Consider the following 15,280-nt stretch of genomic DNA (forward strand, 5'->3'; position numbering starts at 1 on the left):
CACTTTGCACACCCAAACTACTGCACACATCTATAGCTAAACATTGTGATGCCTTTGCAGAGTAGGAAAAATCATCCCTTTAGGGGACTTCAGATTGAATTAATTTCTAAAACTAGTGGCCATTTAATTTATCACACTGGTCTGTAAAACCAAAGAAATTGTTCACCAGCTCTCCTGTTTTATACATGCTAGTTACTTTCTTCATTAAACTGTCTTCTTGCAGGCTCCCACTGTGTTTTGAAAACATGAAAATGCTCTTGTGGAGAACATTTTTAACTTCTTAATTTTGAATTATTTAGTCTCCTCTCCTTCTTTCCTCTGGATGATTTTTTTACTGCTTTCTTGCATCTTGCTTAATCATGTGCTGATTTAGAGCAGTCAGATTAGAGACACAAAACTTTGTAGTGGAGCAGAATCTCTGTACTTCTTCTCCACACCTGGTCTATTACACCTGTGGCAGAAGGTTGTTCCTGTGTCAGCCCAGACATCTCTCTCAAGAAACATAGAGGGGACACAGTATCTTTATCTCTGGACTAGTCTCTCTGCTGTTGCCAGGAGTCCAATTTCTCTGAGAGTGGTTAATGTTCCTTGAGAAATTGTTTGCCAGTCCCCCTGAAAAATGTCCCCAAGGTTGTTCGAGGGATTGAAATATTCCATCTGCTACTGTGCTTCTTTGCAATCAGGCTGTTCTACAGCTGTGGGAAAATAAATCACTGTATTTGTCCAGATGTGGTCCTGTGCTATCATACCTACACAATGTTTGCAAATTTTGGTTTTTTTCTTTTAATGCTCTATAACCTGTTTTTTGCTATTTGCACTTACCTTTCAATTAAATATTGTATTGTGTACCCATCTTCCTCCGACTTCTTTATCCTTGTTGACTGCCTTTCCTTCTTTCATTATAGTTATTTTCAGCTGTGTTCCCACCTATCTGTCCAAGCCTTTCTGCTTCTCCTATAGTCATAGATTCTTTATACAAACTCTGGCCATCTGTTCCTTACCCTTTGAATCCTTGTCCTCTGTTAGTTTTTTGTTACTGTTTTTTCAGTATCTTGCCTCCTGCTATTCCTTTCCTTATCCTCATCTTTTTTTTGTTGTCATAGAGGATAACCACCATGACTTTGAAATAATACACGAAGAGCTGAGGTGTCATTTTATTTTGTAATTTTTTTTGTTACATGAAATAATAATTAAAGAATAATTTTAAAATAAAAAAAATACCCAAGCAATTAAAATCTGTGAGAAAACAATATCTTAAATAAGATTATGTAAAAATCATCTTTGCTTTTAGACAAAGGAAGATATTCTAACTTCATGGCATGGCAACCTTGCATGTTGTGTGGGACAGAATCTAAGAAATTCCTTTATCTCCCACAGTTTGTCATTAGTGTGTCTTGCGTTATTAAATGTTGTAGAATATAGAGGATCAAGAAAATTATAAGAGGCCTTCTTGGGTACTTCCAAGATGGAAGCCAGCTTTTATGATTTACACTACCTTGACAGCTCCTTCTGTACAGCTGTTTTAGAGAAAGCAGAAGCTTTCCTTAAAAACTTAATGTGTATGAAAAAAAAATAGAGAAAGTAACACCTTTATGACCTCTCTTGCAGAGAACATTGGCTTCTTTGCACTTGCAGCGTAAGCTCCTTGGCTTCTCTACCTCCTCTGTGGATCTTATTCTAGAAAAATCCTGTGTTCAGAGATGCCAAATGATGTGCTCTGGGGTTTGTCTTCCTTGGATTTCATGAACCACAAGCTGCACCCAAGTACTTACCCTCTTCTGAACTGTATACCTCTGTTTAGTATGACATCATGTGGGGACTAACACACTCTTTTAAGAGTTTTCTGGAAAGCCTGGGAGGAGTATTCTTTTACTATCCACTAAAATGAAGATGTTGGTGTACTTTAAGCCACCTAGTGAAACCTACAGTGCCTCTGTGGTTACTTGCACTGAGAGCAGCAAGTAAACTGATGGACATATTTTTCCTCTAATTATATCTTGCCGTTGGTGTAATTCCTATATAAATTGAAGAAAACTAAAACATTCTTTTAGAAAGGACTTTCTTGTCTGTATGCATGCTCACACATGCATGAACACAAAGTAATTATTTTTAAAAATCAATCTGTGAAGGGAACCACTAAAATCAGTGAGCTGCAGTTTGGATGTGTCCTAATCTTTATGGACTACCAGTATGGAGTTTCTTTATAGTGTTATGACTAATCTTCAAGACTGGGCAGTAAACTCTGTCTGATATTTATCATACATTTACATTTAATATTCTGAAAATATCGACTAAATGTTAGATTGAAATTGAGAAGTGATTATAGTTCCAAAGGAGTTCAGTTTGTGTTATGTGAAGGCATTTATATCAGCTGCATGATATAAACCATATGGTTAAATTATCAAGGCTGAGTGTTTCAAGATGTATCTGGGAATGCTTTTGCATTCAGTGGGATCCTCAGTGAAAAAGGGAATGTAGAAGTGGAGGATTCATGTGGGGGATTTTGGGGTAGGGCAGAGTAAAACCTGAGCTTTGACAGCTGTTATTTTCACAATTAGTGCGATATACTGATTGGTGCTCAGAACATTTTAAAACTAAAATGTTTTAAATGTATTAAGTACCCTTTGTTTAAAACAAAGGGTACTTAAAAAGCATGTTATTGTTTCTTTTATTTTTTTCCCTTTTGTGTTGGTTTCAATGCAGTAACTGGTTTTCAAACTGTATTTTATTAGATTTTTTTTTTCATTCTCATTCATCTGATTTAATATTTTAAGGTGCTTTCTCTGATGCTGAGTATGGTGTCCCTGAGGATTGAGTCATACTCCTGCTCAGCTTAAGAGTTTCCAAAGTATCTCTGGAAAACTGCCAGCTGAACTGGAAAGGCCTGGTTCAAGATGGGTGGCAGGTTAATGGAGAGAGGTCTCTCTTGGCAAGTTATTTCTCCTGATGTAACAGAAAAATGGAAGGATTATTCACACCAGCCCTGTGAGATTCCTCTGCCTCAGGCCTGAAGGCAGGGATATCTCTGAGGTCTAGCAGGGCAAGGGGCACACAGTGAAAGGGGACCACAGCTTTACATGCCTTTGAACAGAGACTTCTGTTCATCAGCATGTAAAAGGGATTGGGGCCATGCCAGTGGCGTACCAGACTTTGGGAACACCGGTATCCACAGCTGAGCAGGTGGACCTGCCAGAGCTTTTGTCACTGCTGCCATTGAATAGGGACAGCTGGAAAAGGACCAAAGGAAGTCATCAAATCCAAAGCCTCCATGTTACAGGGTCCTTTGCAGAGAGATGCCAGATTATGGTATGAAATAGGATTTTAGTCCCAGGCTGAACATATCTATAACAATATTATGTGCCACAGGAATGAAAGTTTCTTAGACTTAAATTTGCTTCCTGTAATTCTTTTTTATGATTCAGTGCCTCAGATTTATATTTGTACACTTTTGTATTTATTTTGTCTTTATTACATAAGTTATGCCTGTATTTTAAAAATTTATTTTTTTAAAGAAATACATGTATTTTAAAATGTAGTTCCACTTTTTAATTTAAATACAGTATTCTATATGCACATTTTATAGCTATTTTTAAAGTTACTGAAAAAGTATGATTTTGTTCTTTGGTTTTTTTATCAGTTTGCTGAAAGCAGTCAGAAAAAAGAGGCTTTACAAAAAAGCATTGAGAAATCAAAAATTGGACGTGAAGATACGGTAAGTTGCTTTGGGGGGGAGGTAATCCTACAAGGAAATACTGCTACAAGTATGTACTTCTTGTAAATACTAATGTAGTATTTCAGGTATTTTCAGATTTTAAAATATCTTAAAACTTTAACTACCCAGAGGTGTGTACCAAAGTTGCCAATTGTTGCTGAACTGCCAAATCTGGTAACTACACTTAGATGTTGGTTTGGTTATTTGTAATGTAGCTTGCTAAATTACCGTTCTGAGCAGCCATGTAAGCTCGGTGCTTCTCACATGCTGAAGCTGTTAACACTGCAAAAAAAATATCTAGGCTTCATGTTTGTCATAACCAACATACTAGTTAGAAACACTTCATATGATATTCTAAGTTGCTGACTTGCATTGAGATGCTCAGTCTAAAGTGACTTAAACCTCCAATTAAACAAGGACAGCCAGAAGCTTTCAGGAAGAAGTGAATTTTGTAGGAAAGTGACAAATCTTTGAATCCAAACTGTTTTGTTGAAACACTAAATTTTCCCTATGTATGTTTGATTTATCTAGTAAAGAATAGAGTGAACCTTACCATCAAACTCTGTTAAAGTTGTAGTTCCACAAATTCAATTAAAACCTGTACTTTGGCAGTATCTTAATCTTTAATAGAATGATCTTAAAATCATTCATTTGCAATGAACTGTCTTCAGGAATCACACGCAGGTTTCTCACGTAGTTGTGCTGATTGTGTTTCCAAACAAACTGTTTCAACCTTGGGCGTCTCCAGCATGTGGCCTGCCCTACAGAAAGCTATTGGTCTGGAAGTCCTGTTCTGGCTGATATTTCCAATATTTTGGTTCCTGATTATACATCAGAAAAAAGTCCTAAGAAGTCCAGATTGCAGTGTAGCTCTCCAAGCATCTCACCTCAGTACCTTAGCATCTGGAAACTTTAGATTTCCATTCTGCATTTTCAGAACACAGAACATGCCCAATCCAAACTGTTGGCAAAAGCACTAGGAATATAGAAGTTCAGGGAGGCAAAACACCCAATAACCTTAAAACAAAACCCCAAAATCCACAAACACCTCAGACTGCTGGGTTACCACACAGAATGCCATGGGTAAAATCTTGATGGCTTACAAACTCATGCAGTCTGGCTCTTCTAGGCTACCCTAGCTTGAGTTATTTGAGTATAAGCCAGTTCCCGTGTTTGTCTGTAACTGCAGACTGAATTAGAAGTATGTGCTGAGCTGGCACATGAGCTGAGCTCATGTCAAATCAGTGTCTGCAAATTCTTAATGATCAATAGAATCTTTGAGGTCAATATTATGTACAATCCCAGCAAAGACTACCATATAATAAATATCTGAATTTATTTTTGAGACCATTGCTCTTAAATGGTGTGGGAAAAGAAAGAAGACAAATAAATTCAGAGGGTGTTCATACACAGCATCTCATTTTGTGGAAGGGTGGATGGTAGTTTTTCTGTAATGCCTTCTTTAATTACAAGACTAGCACTCCTAAATACTGCTTAACCTTTAAGCCCAATAATTAAGAGATCTCTTTGGTGTTTTTTAAACCACGGTTCAAAGGTTGTAGAAAATTGTTCTTTTGTTGATCCATTTTGGCCTTAATTTTTTTTTCCTTACAGTTGGTATTCAGTATCATTTAGTGTCACTGAGAATTCTGTGTAATAAAATGAAATGCTTAAGTGGTTCATAAACAGAAAGTAGTAGTGAAAGCAGCTGCTTTTGCTACTTTTTTAACTTAAATGTTTTTATTTTTTAAAAATCTTTGTATCTCCCAACATCCTTTGAATCCTCAGGCGGAACGTGCAGCTCTGCTGAAGGAACTTGCTGCCCTTCGGCAGAAGAAAGAGCAGCTAAAGACAGAAATAGACAAATACAGGGAATGTGATCCAGATGTGGTTGAAGAGATGCGTAAGTTGTGTATTGCTTAAAGTGATCTTTTGCCTGAAAAGGTGTGCACTTCTTTAGCTTAAAATCTGGTATTCAGAGGGTAGTCAAAGAATAGCTGCTTTCCTTTTTAGAGCTGAGCAATACAACCAGGTACATTTCTTTGCATGTTCTGCTCTATTATATATGAGAAGGTTTATTGATATTTGCTCTGCCACCACCTGAGCAGTTAAGAAGCAATCCTATAATTAAAATACTCTGATGCTTCAGAATTAACATCAGGATCATCCTTTCCAGAACCATATTCATTCTATAACTTGTGCTGTGCCCTACAACGTGTGTAGGAAGAGGAGTCTCTGGCTCCTGTTTACCTTCAGTTCCATGCTGTTAAGATGGGTATCTTTCTCCTTCCTTCATCTTGCCCATTTAAAACATAAACATTTCATTACAGACGGTTAATTGTCACTTACATGAAAGCAGGTTATCACACCTATCACACTCTTGACTGGGTACTGTCATGCTGGGTTTTGGTTGGAGTTTCTAAACTCTAATGGAATACAAGGAATGATGAGTGACTAATACAGAATTTGGCAGTGAAATGCACTTAATATTCTGATCCTTAGCATGAAAAATGAAAAGCATGCATGAAATTTTATTGAATTTTCTCTACTGCAGCTTTAATGTTTTATTTATTAGGTTCTTACATTGCTACCCAAGCACCACTGCATATTCAGGTTGCTGTAATGCCAAAATGCTGTTACAGAGTGATGAGAAACAGGCACAGAACTTCTTCTGAAAAGAGATGTGGCTAAATCTTTCTCCTTCCTTCTTTTACTAACAAAATCCACAGCTTTAGAGCTGTTCTGAGAGAAAGCCAGGAACATAAACAGAGTTGGCAGCACTCACCAAATTTGGACAGATATTATTTACTTTGAGAGGCTGTGACATTTTTTGTCAGCTGTGTTATCTTTCCCCAAGGATGTAATGGTATGCCAGGGAATAAGCAAACTTGAAACCTGAGGTTAGTTACTGTGCTGTAAATCCCTCGCTGCCTGCTCTCCTGAGGAGAAGACACATTCCAGCTGATTCCAGCTGTAAAAATGAATGAGGTTAGGCAGATATCAACAGCAGAGGGATGTGTAGTGTCAGGTATTTTAACTGCTGAGGTTCCCTTACAGTCAGCATTGCACAGAATGATTTGAGAGCCTCTCTTTTGAAAAAAACAGTCATGGTGAACACTTTCCTAAATATGGCACGAGGGAGCAAATCACAGCTGCAGTGATAGGGCAAGCTGCATGAGCTGGCAACATGGAGACTAGTATCCTGGAAAGAAAGAGAGAAAGGGAAGGAAATGTAATACTTGGTTGCTTCAGTCATGCCCTTGTCTTTTGTCTGTATGTTATGGGTTTGGGTTTTTTTTGTCCAAATGTGTGGACGCTCCATGTGAATTTCTGTGATGAAGCATTTAAGGGACTTGTGAGGTTAGCACTGTTGAGCTACCTGTAGGCTTCCCAGTGCAATATGCAGTAATGTTTCAAAATTAATTCATCCTTGAACTCAGTTTTAAAAGTTTGTTTCATTATATGTTTTGTCAGGCATTGCTGCACCAACATTGTTGCTGGCAATGTATGTGGAATAAATGGTGATGTCAGTTTTGGGGAATTAATATCCTTGTCAAAACTGAATGGAAGTTGATGGGCTTTATGGAAGAGATGGAATGGGGGGAAAAAAAAGAAAGGCTATGGGGCATTTCTTTTGGTTCCAGAGTACAGAAAAGTGCAAAGGCAAAAGTAAGAAGGCAGTAAAGAATCTCAGGCAATGGAATGCATTTAGCTAGACATAAAAGTTACTGCTGCTGTTTCACAGAAGAAAACCTTATAATAAAAGTTATGCATTCACAGATTTTCAAACTGCACATAGGGGATACGATTTTCTGCTTCTGTACAATTTAGATAACATAACCCTTGGGATTATTTTCAGTTAAATCACCTGAGCAGATTTCTGACTACCTTCTTTTAGAGTCAGAGATGGCTGTTATGTTGTGTAATTGGATTCTTTTTAACAGATTTCTCAATAAAATATATTTTGTAACAGGCAGTTGTCACTTTCTACCTTTGGGTTTTCCCTCTTCATCCTTAATGACTTCAGCTTGTAAGGAAATCTTCCTGATGCTCAGCATAAAATTTCATCCTGTTAATTTCTCATCCCGTATCACAGAGGCCTGCCTTGATTCTTCTTGTGGTATTTTAGGGCTGTATCAAATTATTGTCTGTTTTCAGTGGCCTTTAAATGTGAACACTTTGCTGTGTCTTTTTTAGTTGCCCTCTCCCTCAGTGGAGTTTTGCAGAAGCAAACCAATTGCACAGCAGCAAGCCTCATTAAAATGTGCATGTGCGCACACATGCATATATCATTTTCAGGGTCAAAACAAAAGTTTGAATGATTCATAGCAAATATCTGAAGACTCAGCTAAAAACTGAACATCTGTCTTTGCTTCCTGAATCTCGTGGTGGGAAAGTCAAGCTTGACCATGTAACTAAATATATTATAATGCATATTCACAAAGGGGCAAATGGTAAAACTAGTAACTCTGGGTTTTGCTGACTTCACTGTTTGTCCTTCTGGTGTCACTAACAAATGTTTTGCTCTGTGTTTTGGCTTACTTTCCTTGGCTTTTGTGTTAGAAATACATGGCAGTATAAATTTTAATACCTTCTCAAATTTACAGTGTTTGAACACAGAATTCGTGTGTAACAAGTAACTAGAGTAAATAGCAGAAGCAACAAGATTTAGGGACTGACCACTAGAGGAAGCTACGTAGTAGTCTGATCTTGTGGATATATCCAGATAATTCCATTCTACAGGAATGGTATTGTAAAAATAAATCTAGAACAGCAAAATATGTGGATTTTTTTCTAATGACCTCTGCAGTTCAGAAGCTTGTCTTTGCCACTTGGTAATGTTGTTTGACACCTTCTGTGAGATAGGATTGATTAATAAATTAATTCTCAAAGGCAGCAAAAACTGATCAGATTCATTTGAAGTAAAAAAATCCAAACAAACAGTGGAATTTTATACTTTTCTGTTAAATTTATGATCCTGCTTCAGATGGTGCAGGACATGATCATTGTTTCTCACCTTTGAGGTGTGTCTATGTGGGCTGGAATATGTATGGGAGAGCAGCCATCGTCAAGAGATTTGTCTCTTATGTGACATAACTTGCATGTATACAGAGTTGGAGACTTGCTGCTGCTAGATGCTCTAAAGGTTATGGTAGATAACAAAGACATGGAGAATGCAAGCTTACAATAATTTGTAATTTATGTAGATTTTCATAAGCTCAACAGAAAAAGCTCCACCTTTTATCAACATTAACCTGCTACATATGTTTAATTCTTTCTGCCCACAAGAGAGAGGTGTTAGGGAGCCAATAAAATTTTTCTCATAATTAATTTTCTAGAAGAATTTGCCTGGCAGCATAAGTGTATAAACAGTAGGGACTTTATTCTGAATTGCTGGTCAGCTTGTAATTGGAAACAGCTAAACACTTTCAGTGCTTACTGTAAAATAAACATTTCTAGAATTTCAAACTTCTTGTTCTTTCACTGCAATAAGAGCAATGTTGGTTTATGCTTTATTAAAACATTGTTGGGCCTTTGCTTTTTTTGTTCACAATAGCTATGCTTTGTTACTGTATGCCTTTGGATAGGGGAACTCTCATAAATAGTTACATTCTGACTGCAGTGACTTCTGTGTGGTATGATTGCTAATATTTATGGAGCCTGGGATCTTGCCTGTCAGCATTCCTTTTTTATTTAGCAAGTTTTCAGAATGTCTCGTTACTGATAACTATTATGTCTTAGGCTTTTACATTTGAGCCAGTGACCTAAACATGTCTAGGCAAAGTGTTTTCTCAAAAATTAGTAAACTACCAGATACAACACATGTAGCAATTTTGTTGTCAACCTTTTTACTTTAGCTCTCTCTGTTTCTATCCTGTAACAAGAAAGGCAAGTGGTTCAAATGGACACAATTTCAAACTACAAATATCCACATAGTTATTTTTTTAACTCTCTGAATGTGTGATCTCAGAGGCATCACTGCCAGTCCAGTTCAGGGTTAGATTTTCTAAAACTAACTTATATGATTGTGTGAAAATAAATTTTGGTAAAACATCCAGACTTTACTGAATACCATGAAAACATCATGTTACATGTAATTTGTACTTGAAAACATCATCTTTTTCCTTTTTGGTCCTTAAAAAATTTCTTATTCTCATATTTCTAAACAATGAAAATTTCAGCTTGACAAATTGTTGTGAGGAATTGTCAGGGTATAGAGACATGAGAAAATAGTTCTGTATTATTAATTTTTTTCATTCATCTTAATATCTGAAGGGTGAATGCTGAAAAGTTAATGTTGATTTAGCTACTGGATTTTTTGGAGCACATAATTTGGGGGTTGGTTTTTTGGGGTGTTTTTTTTGTTGATACACCCAGCTATTCTCTTATGTTGAAATCAATTTGAAAATATGTTACATATGCAGATGTACTTCATGTTACAAAAACTTTAGTACCAAGTGCTAGATTATTTGGGGGAGTCTTTCTTAATGCTGGGAATTGTTCCTGTTTCAAGAAGAGAAACAGTAGTGAAGAAATGAAATGAAGATTGGACTATCCTAGCTGATGGAGAGACTTTAAAATGAGTTGCATCAGTTTTACTCAAAATGCATCAGAATGCCAATAATTTACAAGAGTTTAATGGATTATTGTTTAAAGATGGATTGTTGTTCAGAAATCGTATCAGAAAGATGGTTTAAACTAAAAAGTCTTGTCAGCAATATCAGCTAATGAACTATTAAGTATCTATTTTTCAAAATTTCATGTTTCTACTTGGAAAAGTGGAACTCTACAAATAATTTTAAGCTTGGTCTAGGTGCCACCAAGATCAATAGTGTACAGATGACGCTTATAGAGAAAATGTGTTTTTAATCATCTTTAGATGCAGCATGTTCAGTTTGCAATTAGGAGGATGTTTCCCAGCTATTGACCATGAAATACGCATCTAGCATCTGAGAGACTAGCTGTGCTTTCTACAGTTTACACAGCAATGCCATTAGCAAAGGTCTGCAGTTGGAAATCAGTCATCCTGCTGATGTTTGACTTGTGTCTTCACTCACACTCATGTTAGTCTTAGTGGGTTAAACTAAGCTTTCTTTGGAGCAAATCAAACACTTGCTTAAAAGTACATAGAAAAATAATAGTTTTAAAAGCAAGAACTCCTTTTTTTAATTAGTCTCATCGTACAGAGTATTGTATATTTAATATATTCATCTCCAGAGGATGAGGATATGACATGGATGGTCATGTATGTAATTTGCAGGCTATCTGCTTCTAATCAAAACAAATCTACACAGCTCACGCACCCATGCCTTTTTTCCTCCTTCATCGTGCAGTACCAGAATACATATAGATGTGCACCAGTAATGAAAGGATGTGTTTACTGGTTCTTAACTAATTGCATCAAACTAAGAATTTTGTTTTGTTTCCCCTGCTCCCTATACTGTTCTTGGAATGGCTTGTCATTCATTTGGAAGGTTGACAAATTAAATTACCTGTTCAAAAACTACATTAAAAGATAATCAAACTTAAGAAAACTGAAAGTAACTTAGTTTCTAGGAAGAATGAGGAGTAATAAATGTATATAAGCATATATAAACACAGTTTCCTACAGTAATGGTAAAATTTTAGCTCTTAAGTAAAGTTGAGAAAAGGAAAGGGGTAGTTAATGAATGGAGTTACAAATGTGTACTTGCATTACTGATCCAAGCTCCTTTGGTAATCCTAGGGAACTGGATGGAATTGCCAGTTTAAGCAGAGTATCTGCTCTTTTATCTTCAGCCCTTCTATTTTTTTTATTTTTTTTTAATTGAAAATCAAAGGAGGCTTGTTTGCATTTCAGTTACTGAAAAGGCTGATCCTTTGACAAAGGAAACAATTGCTAAGCAGAATCTTGCTCTGATTACCAGAAGCTGTGATTTAACAACCTTCCCTGACAAAAGCAAGTTAAAGAGTTCTCACCTTGGCTCTTTGTTCCAGTGCTGAAGTTCACCAGTGATAAAAGCAAGCTGTGAGCTCAAGTTAGGAGCTGATGTAGGAGCCATGTCTTGTAATAGACTCTCCTGAGGTCTTTGAAATCTCTTTCCATCCAGAAAATCTGATGTAGTCTTTCATTGCCTTCTTCACAGGACTTCATACATGTGATCATTTGTCATGTACCTCACAGAATTATCTGTTATGTGGTAGTGTCCCTGAAGAGCAACCAGGGATCTTCTGACCAACTAGGAATAGGTGACAAGTTTTCATATGGGCATTTTCATGAACTCTGCAATGAACTGAACTGTTAGAAAATGGATTTGAAAAAAATTAATGAGAGAGCAGTAGGACTACATAAAGAGGTAAGCAGCTTTTGGCACTTGGAAGGAAAGGAAAATACAACAGCCTTGAAGAAAAATGATTGAAGAGCCACCAGGACAAACTGGGCAGCCTAAGAAGTGTCTGTGCATACATACCTAAGGCACAAAGCTTAAAGTGAAATGTGGGTCTTTTGGCTGAAGCCTGAAAGTTTAAGTCCAGATGGGTCATTTGGCTTTCAGTAAAATGCCCTTATTCTCTGCATTTCAGAGTTTCTCTGTCTCCCTATTTGGTCTTCAGATAAGAGGTTACTCTGTAATGAAAAATTGTGCTAAATATTTAGACTCATGCATGCTTGTGCTTTTATACCTCAAATACATTCTAGCCAGACTATTCTTAGGGAGTGTCAATTTAAGCCAACTTGCTTTAAAATGAAGCTTCATTTTAGCTAGTTAAGCAAAAAGCTATGTTTTGTCGGTGTGGCTTTTCTTGGACACTCAGGAAGGAGGCAGTTGGAGGACCATATCTTAAGATAATATATATAACAAGCACCCTGCTTAAATGAATTTGCCACTCTGACAGGTTACTTTTTCTTGAAGTCAAGTGAGAACACTCACAAGATAAGTTTTTGTTCTTTTTCTTTATATTGGAATGACAGAAAAAAATATGTCAAGTGAGAGACTCATGGGTGAAGTGTGTAGTAATAGCTTTATTGTCTGAGACAGTAAATCTTTATGGTAAAAGCTGTTGAGCTGCTTAGGAATGGTAGACACTTGATAAAATTTATAATGTGGAAAATAGCTACTTATGACTACACTTATGACACTCTTTGATTTAGGAGTGAATTGGTTGCAATCCATTAGACCATGTTTTAAAGCCCTGATGAAAGCATCAAATGGAACTAATCTATAGATCCATTTATATATGAAACAAAAAGGCTTTTGTGGAGTAAATATTTTGCTTCTGACTTCCAGTGTTAGACCTGATAGGTTAGTTGGGTATGGTAGCACCCAGTCAGACCATTTTGATAAAGTTAGGGTGATATTTGAAGGAATGTGCGAGTCTTTATCTTTCCATGACTTTCACATGCAAAATTGGTCAAGAAAGGCATTCTGGATTTTCATTCATTGTCTTCAGTGGTGACATGCAGGACTCTCAAATTGAGGTCTTCCCTGGCCTTGCTTAAAGAAATGTATTGCTTATCTTTTATGTTAAAAGTACCTTCCATATTTTATGGGATGGTATGTTATGTTTTCATTATGGGTTTATCTGGATTATGACTGCGTATTCCTAATATAGATAGCTTGTTCTGTGTTATTTCCCTGAAGTTTTGGCAGGGCAGGTTATATAAGTGCAAGACTAACTTTGGCACATTTGACAGTATTTCCAATGGTTTTTCTTCCCTTCTCACTTTAACGTCATATGAGCTAGTTTTACTGGAAAGAGCAGAATATCAGAAAAAAATTCAGAACAGAAAACCAATTTGGAAACATCTAGAACAATACAGAGGTTTTCTCTCTGCCACTGTAAGAGGTCTTTATAGATTGGGTGAAGTTTGTCTTTGGTGTTTTGACCAAAGATACCATAGAAGGAAATTATACCATTAAAGGAAAGTAGGGAAATACGATGCTGATGAAACAGCAGTAGTGTGAATCTCAAACTACTTTGCAATTTGTGAGCAATTCAATATCAGAAAGGGAGGTGGAATTGATGAAGCTCTGTAATACGGTGTGTCATTTATGTGCATCTGCTCGGTGTTTATATTAATGAGCTGGATAATACAATAGAAGATGTTCTTTTGTTATATTTGCAGATGATGACATTAGGAGAGACTGCACGGACAAAGTAGGATTTCAAAAAATCATGACATTGCAAAGATAGTCTAATAAACACTGGATAGCATTCAGCAGTGGCAAGTGTGTGTTACCTGTAGTCAAGGATATTGTGCTACACAAGGGATCTGAGGCAGTTGGTTAAGGGGGTGGGATTTGAAAAAAGATGTCAGTTACAGTAGTTTACAAGTTGAATGTAAGAATTTTTGTTGTGCAAAGATAAACCCCCTTTCTAAGATACAAAGGTAGTAGTATAACCCACAATGAGATGTATGAAACAATCTTTCTGCTCAAGGCAGAAAGTGTGTCACTAAAGGCTTTGGCATGGCTTCAGTAACTCAGTGTCAGTGTTGGATATCCTACCTGGATATACCAAATTTATTTCAGAGCATTTGTATATTCATGTAACTGAGTGCTCAGAGTAGAGCAAAAGGACATTGAACAATCACATTCTAAGAGACGGAAACAGTTTACAAAAAATAGGGCTCAAAAGATGGTTCCTGGTGGGTTTTACACATCTGTATCCCCTCAAGGAAAAAAAAAGGAATAGCCTTTTACTCAGGTTCGTAAAGAAGATAGCAAAAAAAAATAGCCTTAAATTTTAGGGCCAGAAAATTGGAAACCTTAAAAACAGGCAACAAATACCTCAGAAATGGCATAGGTTAAGTTGAACATGCTTTGAGCTGTGGTTAGAGACCAGAAAACCTCTTGTGATGCTTTCCAGACTCTTCTGCGCAACATCTGCGACGCGTGAGGTGACAGCAGATTGCAATCCACATCTGACCAAAAACCATGATGCCTTGGGATGGGCCTCCTTACAAAGTACAGTTAAGCAATTCACAAGTATGTAAGTTCCTTTAGCTGTGCTGAAGTTGTGGAGTTTATTAGTGAATGAAGTGGGGAAGGAGGAGTTATCCAGTGCAAGAAAAACAAGAGTGCTGTCAGGAAGCCCTGAATCAAGTTGGTGTGCTTGTTTCTTTTTTGCAAGATCTTTTCTTGCCTCTGTTCTTTGGATGAAAATGGATCTATTTTAGTTATGCAACTAAGATTTCAGCATAGGTTTTCAGGTACAACACTTGAAACGTAAATGGTCTTTTTCTGTAGGTACATGAATATAGTAAACTTAAATGCAGGAGTATGTCTTGCAAAGAGGAATTTTTTGGTAGCAATTCTGACAAATTCTGTTGGACATTTTTCAAGGAGACCCTGTGTATTTATAGATAAAATTTGACAGTGTGACCTTTTCATATGGGACAGAGGGAGTTTTTTTGCAGATGAGTCTTGACACTTTTTTCAGACACACTGACAGAGATCACAGACCCTTTAAAAGCATATTCTCAGCAATGTGGATCAGCTTCTTAGTAGCTTTAGTGTGCACTGCCACATTTCACCAGGTGTCCAAGAGTGGCACTGTGCTGTCTGTTTGCTCAGGTTCATTTTCAAG

General features: G+C 36.9%; 1 protein-coding gene across 2 annotated transcripts in view; it reads left to right on the plus strand.

The window, feature by feature from the left end:
• The window catches only part of MND1 (meiotic nuclear divisions 1), a 40,681-nt gene that overhangs the window by 17,858 nt on the left and 7,543 nt on the right, over nucleotides 1-15,280 (plus strand). For both annotated transcript variants that reach the window (XM_015625672.1, XM_015625671.3), the window contains exons 5-6: nucleotides 3,638-3,712; nucleotides 5,501-5,615. In XM_015625672.1, coding sequence (XP_015481158.1) covers nucleotides 3,638-3,712; nucleotides 5,501-5,615 — 190 coding nt within the window. The remainder of the gene's footprint in view (nucleotides 1-3,637; nucleotides 3,713-5,500; nucleotides 5,616-15,280) is intronic.

The sequence above is a fragment of the Parus major genome, chromosome 4 (genome assembly GCF_001522545.3).
Source record: "Parus major isolate Abel chromosome 4, Parus_major1.1, whole genome shotgun sequence".
Taxonomy (NCBI): domain Eukaryota; kingdom Metazoa; phylum Chordata; class Aves; order Passeriformes; family Paridae; genus Parus; species Parus major.